Source organism: Manis pentadactyla, chromosome 2, assembly GCF_030020395.1.
Source record: "Manis pentadactyla isolate mManPen7 chromosome 2, mManPen7.hap1, whole genome shotgun sequence".
In the NCBI taxonomy this organism is placed as follows: domain Eukaryota; kingdom Metazoa; phylum Chordata; class Mammalia; order Pholidota; family Manidae; genus Manis; species Manis pentadactyla.
Genome location: NC_080020.1, coordinates 214,513,184 through 214,527,055, shown reverse-complemented (window position 1 = coordinate 214,527,055; position 13,872 = coordinate 214,513,184). Strand labels below are relative to the sequence as shown.

Sequence of the window (13,872 nt, the reverse complement as noted above, 5' to 3'; positions counted from 1 at the left end):
GAGCTAGGAGACGGCTATCTTAATAAGTAAAAAGGCTGTGTTACCACAGACCTTACAGGAGATTTCATGAGCAGCAAGAACTGTTTAAAAAGACTAGTGATAGATGTGCAGTGTTTAGCTACTATTTCCAGTTAGGTATCAGTATTGGATTCCCAATGACTTGAACCCAAAGAGAAGCAAGTTAAATGAGAAAAATGACATCTGATACCAGGATATATTTTATTTGTGAGTCTGTTTAAGCACAGCTTTGAGGTTTAATAACATCTCGGTCTTCACAACATTCCTGCAAGGCAGGTCAAAGCTCAGTTGTGCAAGAGAAATGGCTCTGCAGAAGCTAAGTAAGTTATCTAGTCACATAGTAAAGACAACAGGGGCAGTGCTTTGTTCTGATTACCATCTCGGTGTCCACATCTGTCTGTGAAAGGGGGTGTGGCTGTTGTGGAAAAACTACAAAATCTGGATGCAAAAGTAAAATGAAAAACTTGTTTGGTGAAGTGCAGTTCTACTGAAATCAGGAAAAACCACTCTGAAAGAGTTAAATAGCTATTCAGAAACAAATTTGAATACTTCTAAGGTTTGATGTTGGGTCTTTTAAGTCTGGACAGAAAATCTCCTTATTGTCCTTCTATATTTTCCTCATCCTCTTCTTGCAGCGCTGGTTGAAAACAGGGGAAGACCCCATGAGGCTATCAGTGGAATGGGAACCATAGCTGCTGTCTGAGTCTTCAGGGCTTTGGGGGATCCCAGCTTCACTCATGCCTGACATGGGCTCCTCAAAGACATCACTGCCCAGCACACCATGCCCAGAGACAGTGCCTTCTTCGCTCTCTTGAGGCTCCATTTTCACATGAGCCAGATTCCAAAGTGGGGAAGCATTAACCTCTGTACCTAGAAATGGACCAACATACAATTAGTGGTGTGCCAAGAGTGGAACAAAGTAGAATGAACATACTACCCAGGAAAGACAGATAGCCTTTGAACTCTGTTCACTTTGACACTCTACTTGGCTGAAGAATATGGTGGTTACTCTCTACTTTAAAAAGTTTCTACTTCACTCTTTTACAGAACCCTCACCCACCCCCATTTTCTACACAGGTGGGAAGATTGCCTGTCTCATGGCAATGGCAGGCACAACCACAGGCTCCTGGTCAGGTGTGAAGTTTGCCTGTCCTTCCTTCCTTTCTTTTTTATGGGGTTGTGTTTTTCTGCCCTTTGTTTGGGTCCCTGGTCCTCTCACATTATGAAAAGTTAGTGATCACTATAAAATGCTGGCAGCAGTTCTCAGACTGCTGAAGAGAGACATGGCCCCCAATTCTGTAACAATTTCTTTTTGGCCCTCCAGTCTGTGTGTTCTAGCAATACTGTTCTGTGGTTATTAGTTCTTCCATAGTGAAAGGCTCTCTGCCTAACACTTAAAAATGTGGTCTAATTCTGTTAGGTCACACGAGAGGATTTGCTATTTGTGTCATCTATGCACTGATGAAATGACAATTCATATTTGTAAAAAACTGTCTAAACTAATTGTAATCTAAATGATTTAGGATCAAGCCATCCTGGTTTCTAAGGTGATCACAGAGGAAAGAAGAGGCTTCACTATCTGGAAGAGGCCAGCTGCCTCTAATTGGGTGGGCCTATTTCAATCCCATTTAGGTCCAATTTGTTGGGGGTACTCCAAGGAAGCCCACCCTACTCAAACATTGTTGAGCAACTACCACTCTTTCATCTATGTGGAATTTGTCTTAATCAACTGAATACAAGCATCAGGAAAGACTGATACAGGATTCTACGGAAGGAGACACTTGGGTCAGCTGAATTAACTGGCAGTCAACGGGATGACATCTGCTTCCTAGCTAGGAATTATTTTAAAGAATGCTTATAAAGCTGTGCTAGTTCTCCCTTCACTAGTTAAAAAGTGAAGAATGTTGGTGTATGTAGATCAGTGAGGCCATATTTGTTTTTAACTTTCTATTCTGCCACAACATCTGTTCTTCCATTTCTAGAGTTTGATTCCAAATGCAAAATTACTGAGCTTGGTGGTTGTCGCAGAAGCAAAGTAAGTTGACCTCTCTTACTTGAAGTCTGTGGTGAAGCTTCAACTTCCAGGTTAGATGGGAAGCGCTCATTCTGAGCTCCGAGGACACCCATGGGCAGTGACTGGTCTCCAGAAGCAAGGTCAGCCTCCAGTTCCTCACTGACAGGGAAGGTGATGTCGCTCACAGGTTCCTCCTTGATCTTTACAGGTTTAGTGTCCTCTGTGGCCTTCTCAGGATTGACAATCTTTTCATACTCTTCAGACAGTTGTTTACTAATCTGTTGGCAAGCAAGAGTCAGTTTTCCAAGGAAATGTTAAAAGCAAGCTGGATAGTCAGCTTGTGGCCTCCCATGGAAAAGCCAACAAAATACGGATATGAATAAAGCATTCACTGCTAATGGAGGGAATTTATTTGAGGTGTTGAGTTTGCATTTGTAAAGGATACACACATGTAAAGAAAGCTTGTTTGGCAGAGCATGTGTGTCATTAAGTTACATAAAGGTGAAAATGAGATTATGTTAAAGACATATCAGAACAGGGACAAAAGATCACATTTTGGCCATAAAAACTAACAGCTGACTATGTACCCTAGATGCATAATGAATGATATAGGAAATCTGGATCACTCAGCAAAGACTTTTTGTTGGGTGTCAAAAAAATTCCTTATATTTTAGATTTGGGGAAATCAAAACAGTGAACAAATGACTTGCTTAAGGTTTTGGGAGCTGAAGATATATTTCTGGTTTTAACCTCTCTCCCTCACCTCTGCCCAGGGTAGTATCATGCCACTCTGTTTTGTTTTTCATAGCACTTAATGCCGTCTGAAATTGTTTTGATCATTTGATTACTTTTTTTTTGTTTCCTCTTGAGAAAGCTCAAGGAACTTGTCTTGTTAACTGCTATATCCCACAGCGCCTGACTCACAATAGGTACTTAAATAAACATCTGTTGAATAAGTCATGCTAATCACCTTCTCTTAGCTTCCATACATCTACCTGTCTATAGTTTATTCCAGAGTGTGTATTATCAATAAATGGGGCCAATAATTGACGAAAGGAGGCCCCAGGTCTGGCCAGGTCAGTGAGAAGGCCAGTGAAACACAGGGCCACAAGAAAAGCGGGTTAAATCCACTCCATTCCAAGACTGTGCTCTGCTCTCTAGAGCAAGCGTGAGGTCCTGCTGAACACCCCTAGATTACACAGCTTCACCCACTTTCCCCCAGGGTCAGCTCACCTGCAGCATGTAACTGTGATAGTCCTTGATGCGGTGCTGCCAGAACTTCTGGAGGGAAAGCACACTGCCAATGCCCACTTCATGGAATACCTGTTCCATCACGTCAGGAAAGGGAGTCTGCCCCAGCCGGGCCTCCCGGTCCACAGCGAAGCGCAGCAGCTTGGTGAACTTAAGGCAGTACTCATGCGCCACGTCGGTTAGGGTCTCCAGGACGCTCTCATTAGCACACTCAAAGCCTGCATGGGCCAGGATTGTGGCCACTGCCTGGTAGAGGAGCTGTCGGCAGGAGTGCCAGCTGAGTTCAGTCACAGGTTCCCCTTTCCCACTGAAAGTGGAGACATGGCGGTGTTACGAGTCCTCTTGCAGAGGGGTTACCTATCCTGTCTTCCTAGGAGTTTTGCAGTTCAAGTCAAACCCCTGGCCCAGCTTTCCTGGGGAATTCTATTCAGGTTCCAAAGTTCAGTTTCATCCTGCTGCTGTCAGGGTGCGCCTCAACCCACAGTCATACTGCTGAGCTTCGCCAGTTACACAAAGTTTGAATAGGTTAATACGTATCTCTACTAAACAATATAAAAGGATACTCATGAAAAGGAAGTTTCCTTCTCCTTTTACCAACTGCTCAATTTTGATCACTTTTGGGATATGATTACTTTTAATAGTTGTATAGCTGAGATACTGCTCAAGGGTGCTCTATTTCACCACAACGTAGTTTCCATAGTTGCCTCACATGCTGGGCAGTATACTGACCATCAGAAATTCAGTTTCAATTAGGAGATCCTTACATAACTGCAACTGACCTTTTGTAAAATAGGGAAAGCGACTCAATTTTATAAAAGCAATTTAAAACATACAGCTTACAAAGCATTTTTTTATCCTATCCTATGCTATGAAATGAGTAGGGTTCATATTATCCCTTCTGGAAGGTGAGGTTCAGAGGGGCTGACTTGCCAGGTTTTTTGGTATTAAGTGGTGGAGATTCCAACTCCAGAACCCATGTTCTTTATAGTACACTATTTTGCCCCTAATAACTGCTATAGAAATCTAAATCTTTCTAGGAAAAAAATTTGAAAAAGTTTGATCTCCTAAAAATAACTTCTAACAAGCTTCTAATAATTTTCCTGTTTCGTGACATTTCCTGTCTTCTGCCTCTCTCTGACAAAGGAAGTAAACAGATAAAACTGGGTACAGAAAATTACTCTTCTTTGGTCCTTACTTGGCCTGTGTTACCATGTGCTACATAGGAGCACTTGAGGAACTACGCACCCATTTCACTATTATCGCACAGTAGCTACTCTTGCAATCCACATAGCAGCTGGAAAATAAGAAAACCAATCGCCAAACAACTTTTCATTTCCTACTTCCATCACGTCCCACAGGCAGTCTCTGGGTCAAAGGCTAAAGGCCTCAGAAACGCTTAATAAATAGCACTAAACCAGTATTGCTTTACTTGAGTCATATATGGACCTATTTCAATGGAAAATAATTCTTTCAATCACTCCTGGAGCCTTTGAAATTTTTGTTACGCAGTTTCTTAAATGTATATAAATAAAGTAAGTATAAACTTTCGGATGTTCATAGCTCTACATAATAATTAAAATTAGAAATTTGACAATAAAACTACAAAATTCTAAATAACAGCATCAATTTAATATGATGGATGATAACTTTTATTAAATTGTCCTCAATGTGTAAATATGGTACTAATTAATACACAGCAAGTTTTCTGAAGCTGGATCTGCCTATACTGACATGTGCCATGCACGTAAAGAAGTGATCCCTCTCCTTTTCAATTCCAAAGATTTGGGAACCTCCAGTTAAACGATGCACCATGATATCACCTGGCCTTCATCTGGCCCAACTGCAGCCCTTAATATTAAGTTTATTTCTGTTCTTTCCTCATTACTTCCAGACAATTAAAAACAATAGTAACTATTATCATTAACAGGCAGACACAATAAGTGATATATTACTTACGTAGTATTTTTGTCAAACCTATTTAACCTCAACATAATCTTGGGAAAATATTCAGCAAACTCAGTATGTGGGACATTCTATAAACCAAGTGACCTGAACTCTTAAAAGAGTAATATCATGTTTTTTAAAAAGGAAGCTATTCTATTTAAAATATACTAACAAGGCATAACAACCAAATGGAATGCATGAGTTTTTGTTAGGCTCTGAATTGGGGAAAATACATCCACAAAAGATTTTGGAGAAAATTGAAATCAGAATATGGACATACTAAATGATAGTGTTCATTTACTTTGGTGTGATGATGACACTGGGATTATGTATAAGAAAATTGGGATTCTCAAGATGGCGGCATGAGTAGGGTGGTGGAAATATCCTCCCAAAACTATATATATCTTGAAAATATAGCAAATACAACTACTCCTAAAAGAGTGATCAGAAGATACAGTACACGAGCCAGGCTACATCTGCGAGAACCCAACATCTCACAGAAAAGGGTCAGATACAAAGCCATGACCCGAGCACCCCCCCCATCCCAGCTTACCAGGCGGGAGGAAGGGAATCGGGGTGGGGAGGGAGTGGAAGCACAGGATTGCTAAATAACCAGCCCTAGTGATCTGCCCTGGGAGCACAGACACACATTGTATGGTGCACTGGATATTAGAGGAGTGGAAAGGCAAAATCTGAGATTAAGACTGTGAACAGGTTCCGACACCCGGCTGCGCTGGGACAAAAGAAAAGCTGGCACCTTAAAAGTCTGAAAGGGACAAGGGTTTAACAGGTGGACAAAATCATCCTGGCACACTCAGCCCAGGACGCTGGGAACTTTAAGGAACTTCAGGCAACCTAACCCCCTGGGTGGCAACGCAGCTCTGAACCCCCTCACGGTAATAAGCAGCCTGCCGTTCCTTCCCCCTGCAAGCACTGCAAGCAAACCAGCTGACCTGCCATTGCTGCAGAACAGCTGGGGAGCAGCCCCACCTACAGCAACCACACAGCTTAACCCAAAGGCTTCTCCTTGCGTGTGGCTAACTGGCCCAGACCCAGAGGCTGCTCCCTGCACGCCATTGACTGGCACAGACAGTAGACACTGGCACAGAGATCACGAGACACAAAGGTGCTTTGTTTTTGCGACAGAACACACACTGCCTGCCTGCGACCCCCGCCAGTGCCTTAGGCCATCATGAGGGCTGCCTCGCCCATGACAGCTCAGGGGATTAACCCAGAGGCTGCTCCCTGTGTGCGGTTAACTGGCACAGACAGTGGAGACAGGCAAGGCGACCAGCAAGCAGGAAAGGACTTTGTTCTCCCTGCTGACACATGCGTCACTCGCCTGTGAACACTCCCATTGCCATGAAAAGGTGGAAGAACCTTGTTAAGTCCAAAAATCCCTCAAACACCAGAGAGAAGCCTTGGTGAGACTGAAATCACCAATCTTCCTGAAAAAGAATTCAAAATAAAAGTCATAAGCATGCTGATGGAGCTACAGAGAAATATTCAAGACCTAAGGGATGAATTCAGGAAGAAGATAACAGAAATGAAACAATGGAAGGATTTAAGCAGACTGGATGAGGTGGAAGAGACTGTTAATGGAATAGAAATGAGAGAACAGGAATACAGAGAAGCTGAGGCAAAGAGAAAAGGATCTCCAGGAATGAAAGAATATTAAGAGAACTGTGTGACCAATCCAAATGGAACAATATTTGCATTATAAGTGTAGCAGAAGAAGAAGAGAGAATAAGGGATAGAAAGTGTCTTTGAAGAAATAATTGCTGAAAACTTCCTCAATCTGGGAAAGGAAATAGTCTCTCAGAATATGGAAGTCCACAGATTTCCCAACACAAGGGACCCAAGGAGCACAACACCAAGACATATAATAATTAAAATGGCAAAGATTAAAGACAAGGACAGATGATTAAAAGCAGCTAGAGAGAGAAAAAAGATCACCTACAAAGGAATACCCATCAGGCTATCATCAGACTTCTCAGCAGAAACCTTACAGGCCAGAAGAGAATGGCATGATATATTCAATGCAATGAAACAGAAGGGCCTTGAACCAAGAATACTGTATCCAGCATGATTATCATTTAAATTGGAAGGAGGGATTAAACAATTCTCAAGAGAAGCAAAAGTTGAGGGAATTCACCCCCCACAAACCATCTCTAAAGTGTATTTTAAAGGGACTGCTCTAGATGGAAGTATGCCTAAGGCTAAATAGCTGCCATCAGAGAAAATAAAACCACAGCAAAGAAAGTAGACCAACAAACTACTAACTAAATGCAAAATAAAATCAGCTATCCACAAAATCAGTCACGGGAAACACAGAGTACATAATAAAACACCTAACATATAAAGAGTGGAGGAGGAAGGAAAAAAAGGGAGAGAAATAAAGAATCTTCAGACTTTATAATAGCGTAATAAGTGAGTTAAGTTAGGTGGTTAGACAGTAAAGAAGCTGCCCTTGAACCTTTGCACGAATCTAAAGCCTGCAATGGCAATACATACATATCAATTGATAATCACCCTAAGTGTAAATGGACTGAATGTACCAATCAAAAGACAGAGTAATAGAAGGGATAAAAAAGCAAGACCCATCTATATGCTGCTTACAAGAGACTCACTTTAAACCCAAAGACATACACAGACTAAAAGTGAAGGGATGGAAAAAGATATTTCATGCAAACAATAGGGAGAAAAAAGCAGGTGTTGCAGTACTTGTATCAACAAAATAGACTCCAAAACAAAGTAACAAGAGATAAAGGACATTACATAATGATAAAGGACTCAGTCCAACAAGAGGATATAACCGTTATAAATATCTATGCACCTAACACAGGAGCACCTACATATGTGAAACAAATACTAACAGAACTAAAGGAGGAAATAGAATGCAATGCATTCATTTTAGGAGACTTCAACACACCACTCACTCCAAAGGACAGATCAACCAGACAGAAAATAAGTTAGGACACGGAGGCACTGAACAACACACTAGAACAGATGGACCTAACAGACATCTACAGAACTCTACACTCAAAAGCAGTAGGATACACATTTTTCTCAAGTGCACTTGGAACATTTTCCAGAATAGACCATACACTCTCCCCACTTTTTTTCAACATAGTACTGGAGGTCCAAGCCATGGCAATCAGACAACACAAAGAAACACAAGGCATCCAGATTGGTAAGGAAGAAGCCAAACTGTCACTGTTTGCAGATGACATGATATTGGACATAAAAAACCCTAAAGAATCCAGTCTAAAACTACTAGAACTAGTATCTGAATTCAGCAAAGTTGCAGCATACAAAATTAATACAGAGAAATCTGTTGCATTCCGATACACTAACGATGAACTAGCAGAAAGAGAAATCAGGAAAGCAGTTCCATTCACAATTGCATCAAAAACAATAAAATACCTAGGAATAAACCTAACCAAGGAAGTGAAAGATCTATACTGTGATAACTACAAGACACTCTTAAGAGAAATTAAAGAGCACACTAACAAATGGAAATTCATCACATGCTCTTGGCTAGGAAGAATTAATATTGTCAAAATGGCCATCCTGCCTAAAGCAATCTACAGATTCAATGCAATCCCTATCAAAATACCAACAGCATTCTTCAACAAACTGGAACAAATAGTTCTAAAATTCATATGGAACCAAGAAAGACCCTGAATAGCCAAAGTAATCATGACAAGGAAGAATAAAGCAGGGCGGGGGATCTCGCTCCCCAACTTCAAGCTCTACTACAAAGCCACAGTAATCAAGACAGTTTGGTACTGGCACAAGAACAGACCCAGAGACCAGTGGAACAGAAGAGAGTCCAGATATTAACCCAAGCATATATGGTCAATTAATATATGATAAAGGAACCATGGATATACAGTGGGGCAATGACAGGCTCTTCAACACCTGATGCTGGCAAAACTGGATAGCTACATGCAAGAGAATGAAACTGGATTACTGTCTAACTCCATACACAAAAGTAAACTCAAAATAGATTAAAGACCTGAATGTAAGTCATAAAACCATAAAACTCTTAAAAGAAAACATAGTCAAAACTCTGTTGAATATAAACATGAACAACTTCTTCATGAACATATCTCCATGGGCAAGAGAAACAAAAGCAAAAGTGAACAAGTGAGACTATATCAAACTAAAAAGCTTCTGTACTGCAAAGAACACCATCAGTAGACTAAAAAGGCATCCTATAGCATGGGAGAATATATTTGTAAATGACATATCTGATAAGGGGTTGATATCCAAAATATACAAAGAGCTCACGCTCAACAAACAAAACGCAAATAATCCAATTACAAAATGGGCAGAGGATCTGAACAGACACTTCTCCATAGAAGAAATTCAGATGGCCAGCAGGCACATGAAAAGATGCTCCACATCCCTAATCATCAGAGAAATGTAAATTAAAACCACAATGAGATGTAACCTGACACCAGTCATGATGGCCACCATCCAAAAGACAAACAACAACAAATGTTGGTGAGGATGTGGAGAAAGGGGAACCCTCTTACACTGCTGGTGGGAATGTGAATTAGTTCAACCATTGTGGAAAGCAGTATGGACGTTCCTCAAAAATCTAAAAATAGAAATACCATTTGACCCAGGAATTCCACTCCTAGGAATTTACCTTAAGTGTGCAGGAGCCCAGTTTAAAAAAGACATATGCACCCCTATGTTTATCGCAGCACTATTTACAATAGCCAAGAAATGGAAGCAACCTAAGTGTCCATCAGTAGATGAATGGATAAAGAAGATGTGGTACATATACACAATGGAATATTATTCAGTCATAAGAAGAAAACAAATCCTATCATTTACAACAATATGGATGGAGCTAGAGGGTATTATGCTTAGTGAAATAAGCCAGGTGGAGAAAGACAAGTATTAAATGATTTCACTCATCTGTGGAGAAGAACAAAGAAAAACTGAAGCAACAAAACAGCAGCCAACTCACAGAAGTCAAGAATGGACTAACAGTTACCAAAGGGAAAGAGACTGGGGAGGATGGGTGGGAAGGGAGGGATAAGGGGAAAAAGGGGCATTACAATCAGCACACATAGTGTGTGTGGGGAGGCACGGGGAAGGCAATATAGCACAGAGAAGACAAGTAGTTATTCTATAGCATCTTATGCTGATGGACAGTGACTGTAATGGGATATGTGGTGGGGACTTGATAATGGAGGGAGTCTAGTAACCACAATGTTGCTCATGTAATTGTATATTAATGATACCAAAAAAAAAAAAAAAAGACAATTTCCTTATTCTTAGGATACTAAGTGAAGAATTCAGAGGTGAAAGAATGTTTAGATTTAGGGGTGAAATGCTGCAATATCTACAACTTTAAAATATTTGGTGAAAAAGTGTGTAAGTGTGTGTCAAAATGTTTGGGTGTTTGTTTATATATATATGTGTTTACAGACTTATGCAAATGTGAGAGTGAAAAAGTAAATGTGGCAAAATGTTACCAACTGCTGAATCCAGGTGAAAGATATTTGGGTGTTTGTTTTACTATTATTTAAACTTTTCTGTAGGTCTGACAAATTTCAAAATGAAAAGAAAAAAGTAGTTATTTGGCACCAAATGGAAACATACATTGAAACTAGTAGTAGTACTAGGTTATAAAGCAGTAATTCAGAGGATCTGAAGCTTCTCAAACCTAAATGCACACATGAGTCCACTGGAGAGCTTGTTAAAATGAAGCCCGATTCTGCAGGTCTGGGTGCCTGAGACTCTGCTTTTCTAACAAGCCCCTAAGTGGTGTTGATGTGGTGTTGGACTGATTTTGACAGCAAGGATCAAGAACATTGTTATATTACTGCTGCTTCAACTATGTTATCAAAATGAAAACAGACAAAAAATTCTTGTATATAGCTTGTAGATTCCTAATAACAAGAGAGTGAAGTCCATGAATCTCAATTTGAGGACACTGAGCTAAACCCATAATGTACATTTTAAATGAACTAGAAAGACTAGACTTTGAGGACTATGAGGCCATGGCCTATTTTATATACCAGCGTAGTATCTTGCTTCTAGTATAGTGCTTGGCACATAGTTAGCACTCAATATTTGTTTTATCAGAAAATTAAAAAATACAGGCTCTGGGTTTGGAAGATCAGGATTCAAGTCTTAGACTTTCCACTAACTACCTGAGCAATTTGGTGAAGTCAGTTACTTGTGTCTTCAGTTTCCTCATGGAAATGTTATTATATGCCTAACAGGGTTGTTGGGAAGACTTTTTTGAGAAAAGTAAGATATAGCAAAGCCTGGCCTTACCGATAAAAGTCACTCTCTGGGTCACTGTGCCGGATCTGGAATGGTGCATTGGGATTCTTACAATCTAAAGGCAGGAGGTCATCAGGAAGAGGAGGTGACCCAGGGCAGGAAGGAAGAGGTTCACTGTCTTCAGTCTTCACACCTTCTGTCTGTTGCTGATTCTGGGCCTGAGCTGTAGCAATGAGGCTGCGCAGACGTCGGTTGTGCTGGATCAGCTGAATGGTATGGATGGTGAGGCTGCATGGCTCTGAGGGAATGTCTAACATAGTGGGGGGCTTGGGCTTGTTGGCTGAGGGTTGGTGCAGAGGTGGGTCATGGACTTCCACCAGACGGAACTCCCGTGGGAGCAAATCAAAGGAACTTCGGTTAGTCTGGCTTGATGAGATTGGTATCTCTCCCCAGTATCTCAACATTTTGGAATAAGCAAGAGCTTTCAAGTTAATTGTAGATGATATCCTTAAATCTGACAACTGTAGTTTATAGGCTTTTATAGTGAAAAATATGTAGTCTAGCCAGTTATTTACCTAAAAAGTAGTCTGTTCAAGGCCACTTAGAAAAATGTCGGTGTCAGCTACACTCTAGGTTCAAAGATATTCTCCCTGAAGAAATTAAGAGAAAACTGTTAGATGCCAGTCATCAGTACCACACACAATAACAGTTCCTACTGGATGGAACCACAGGGTGGATTAGACTAATAGCTGCAATAGTGTCTGGGGCTCTTTTGTCCACACTTTCCATCTCATCCCACTAACTCATTACTAGAACTATTGTCATGCACAGTCCTAAATGATCTGCAAGGCAAGATACTTATGTGAGACCCAATATATTTCTCAGAGTATCTTGACACATCTGTCCTAGATCAGCAGGAGAACGGGAGTAAAGTTAGGAAGAGGTGGTTCTTATTCTGCATGTATCACAGATTAAGGCATGAAAACTTTTCACCTGGTCCTGGTGGAAACATATTGACCAATAATCTAAATGGTCTTATGTATTCAACTTCTGACATATATAAGAAAGAATCAGTAATTTCTGCTGCCTTCTAATTGGCACTCTCTCCTTGTATCTAATTTATTCTCCAGTGCTGCTAGGCTTAATCTTTTTTAGAACTCAGATGTAATGGTTTCCTATTACTATTGGAAAAAAGTCATAAGTGTTTGTTCTACCATTCAGTGAAATTCAAAATCTAGCTTGAACCCACCTTTCCAGATTCACTGCCCATGTCTCTTCAAGTTCAACAAACATTTATTGAATGCAAGGCATTATGGGAGGAGGCAAAGACAGATGCAAGATTCCTGACCTGAGGTAAGGATGAGAAACAACAGAATATTTCAGTATGAAAGTATGTGATTAAGTGTGCTGTTCCAGAGGCACAGTTCTAGCTCAGTGGAAGCACAAAGGGGGAGTTTCCTGGAGGAAGCTCAATATCATATGAACAATATTATACTACTCAGTTTCTTGAGAATGTCATGTATTTGCCTAATTGACCCTTAAAGCTATGCTCTCCGTCAGAAATGTCCTGCCACCTACCACATCTCTGGACAACTTGTATTCTTAATGTATAGCTTAAGTCACTCTCCATCACCTCTCAATCTCTCTCCTTTCATTATATTCTCAGAGCAGTCTGCACGTCTCCAACACAACTAGTTTACTCCAAGGATAAACTATTAAACTAGAACTCATCTCAATCGATTTTACTCTCCCATCTGTCCCTGATGACCATGATCTTAACAGAATGTCTGGCACACAATAATGTATGACATTTATTGAGTGCTTACTATATGCCAGGCTTTGTCTTTATGGTTTAATTCAAATTTCCCAACTACATTATGAATTAGATATTGTTGTTATCCCATTTTTCTGATGTGGAAGCCCACTGACTCGCCCAATGTCATAAATGCCCGAAGGGGAGAATCAAGACAGCCTCCTGAGTCCGCACTCTTAAGCACTACGCTATGCTCCCACATTAGGTGGTTTTGTAAAGAAGAAATGAGTGGACGAATAAATTAATAAACGGAGGAACAAAGAAATTGCCCTTTTTCTTAACTTCACCAAAAGAAGCACGAAGAACAGGGACCATGCCCAAGGAACGCCCAGATCCTTCGGGGGCTCCTCGGTCACCGTCAGCAGGTGCCAATCACAGGGTCTTGGGATCACCTGATGCCCGGGGATGGGCAGCCGGGGAAGCCTGGACACGGAACAGGGCAGAGAAGCGCCGCAGGAACTGGGTTAGGCTGGGCGGTCGCAGGACTCCGAAGGGCCGGAGGCGAGGGGCCCGTCAGGCGGGGAAGGCTGCTTAGTGGTCCCAGCTGCCGGAAGCGCTTCTTCTCAATCAGGCTATG

The 13,872-nt window shown here is 41.1% G+C and overlaps 1 protein-coding gene across 1 annotated transcript; it reads right to left on the bottom strand.

Moving 5' to 3' along the window:
* Nucleotides 1-200: 200 nt before the first annotated feature.
* On the bottom strand, nucleotides 201-13,848 carry SUPT7L (SPT7 like, STAGA complex subunit gamma). The gene is made up of 6 exons (XM_036903561.2): nucleotides 13,688-13,848; nucleotides 12,732-12,830; nucleotides 11,534-12,132; nucleotides 3,266-3,590; nucleotides 2,073-2,310; nucleotides 201-888 (listed from the first exon to the last, which is right to left on the bottom strand). The coding sequence occupies exons 3-6, from the start codon at nucleotides 11,944-11,946 to the stop codon at nucleotides 626-628; spliced, it is 1,239 nt and encodes a 412-aa protein (XP_036759456.1). The 5' UTR covers nucleotides 11,947-12,132; nucleotides 12,732-12,830; nucleotides 13,688-13,848; the 3' UTR covers nucleotides 201-625.
* Between the last annotated feature and the right edge of the window lie 24 nt (nucleotides 13,849-13,872).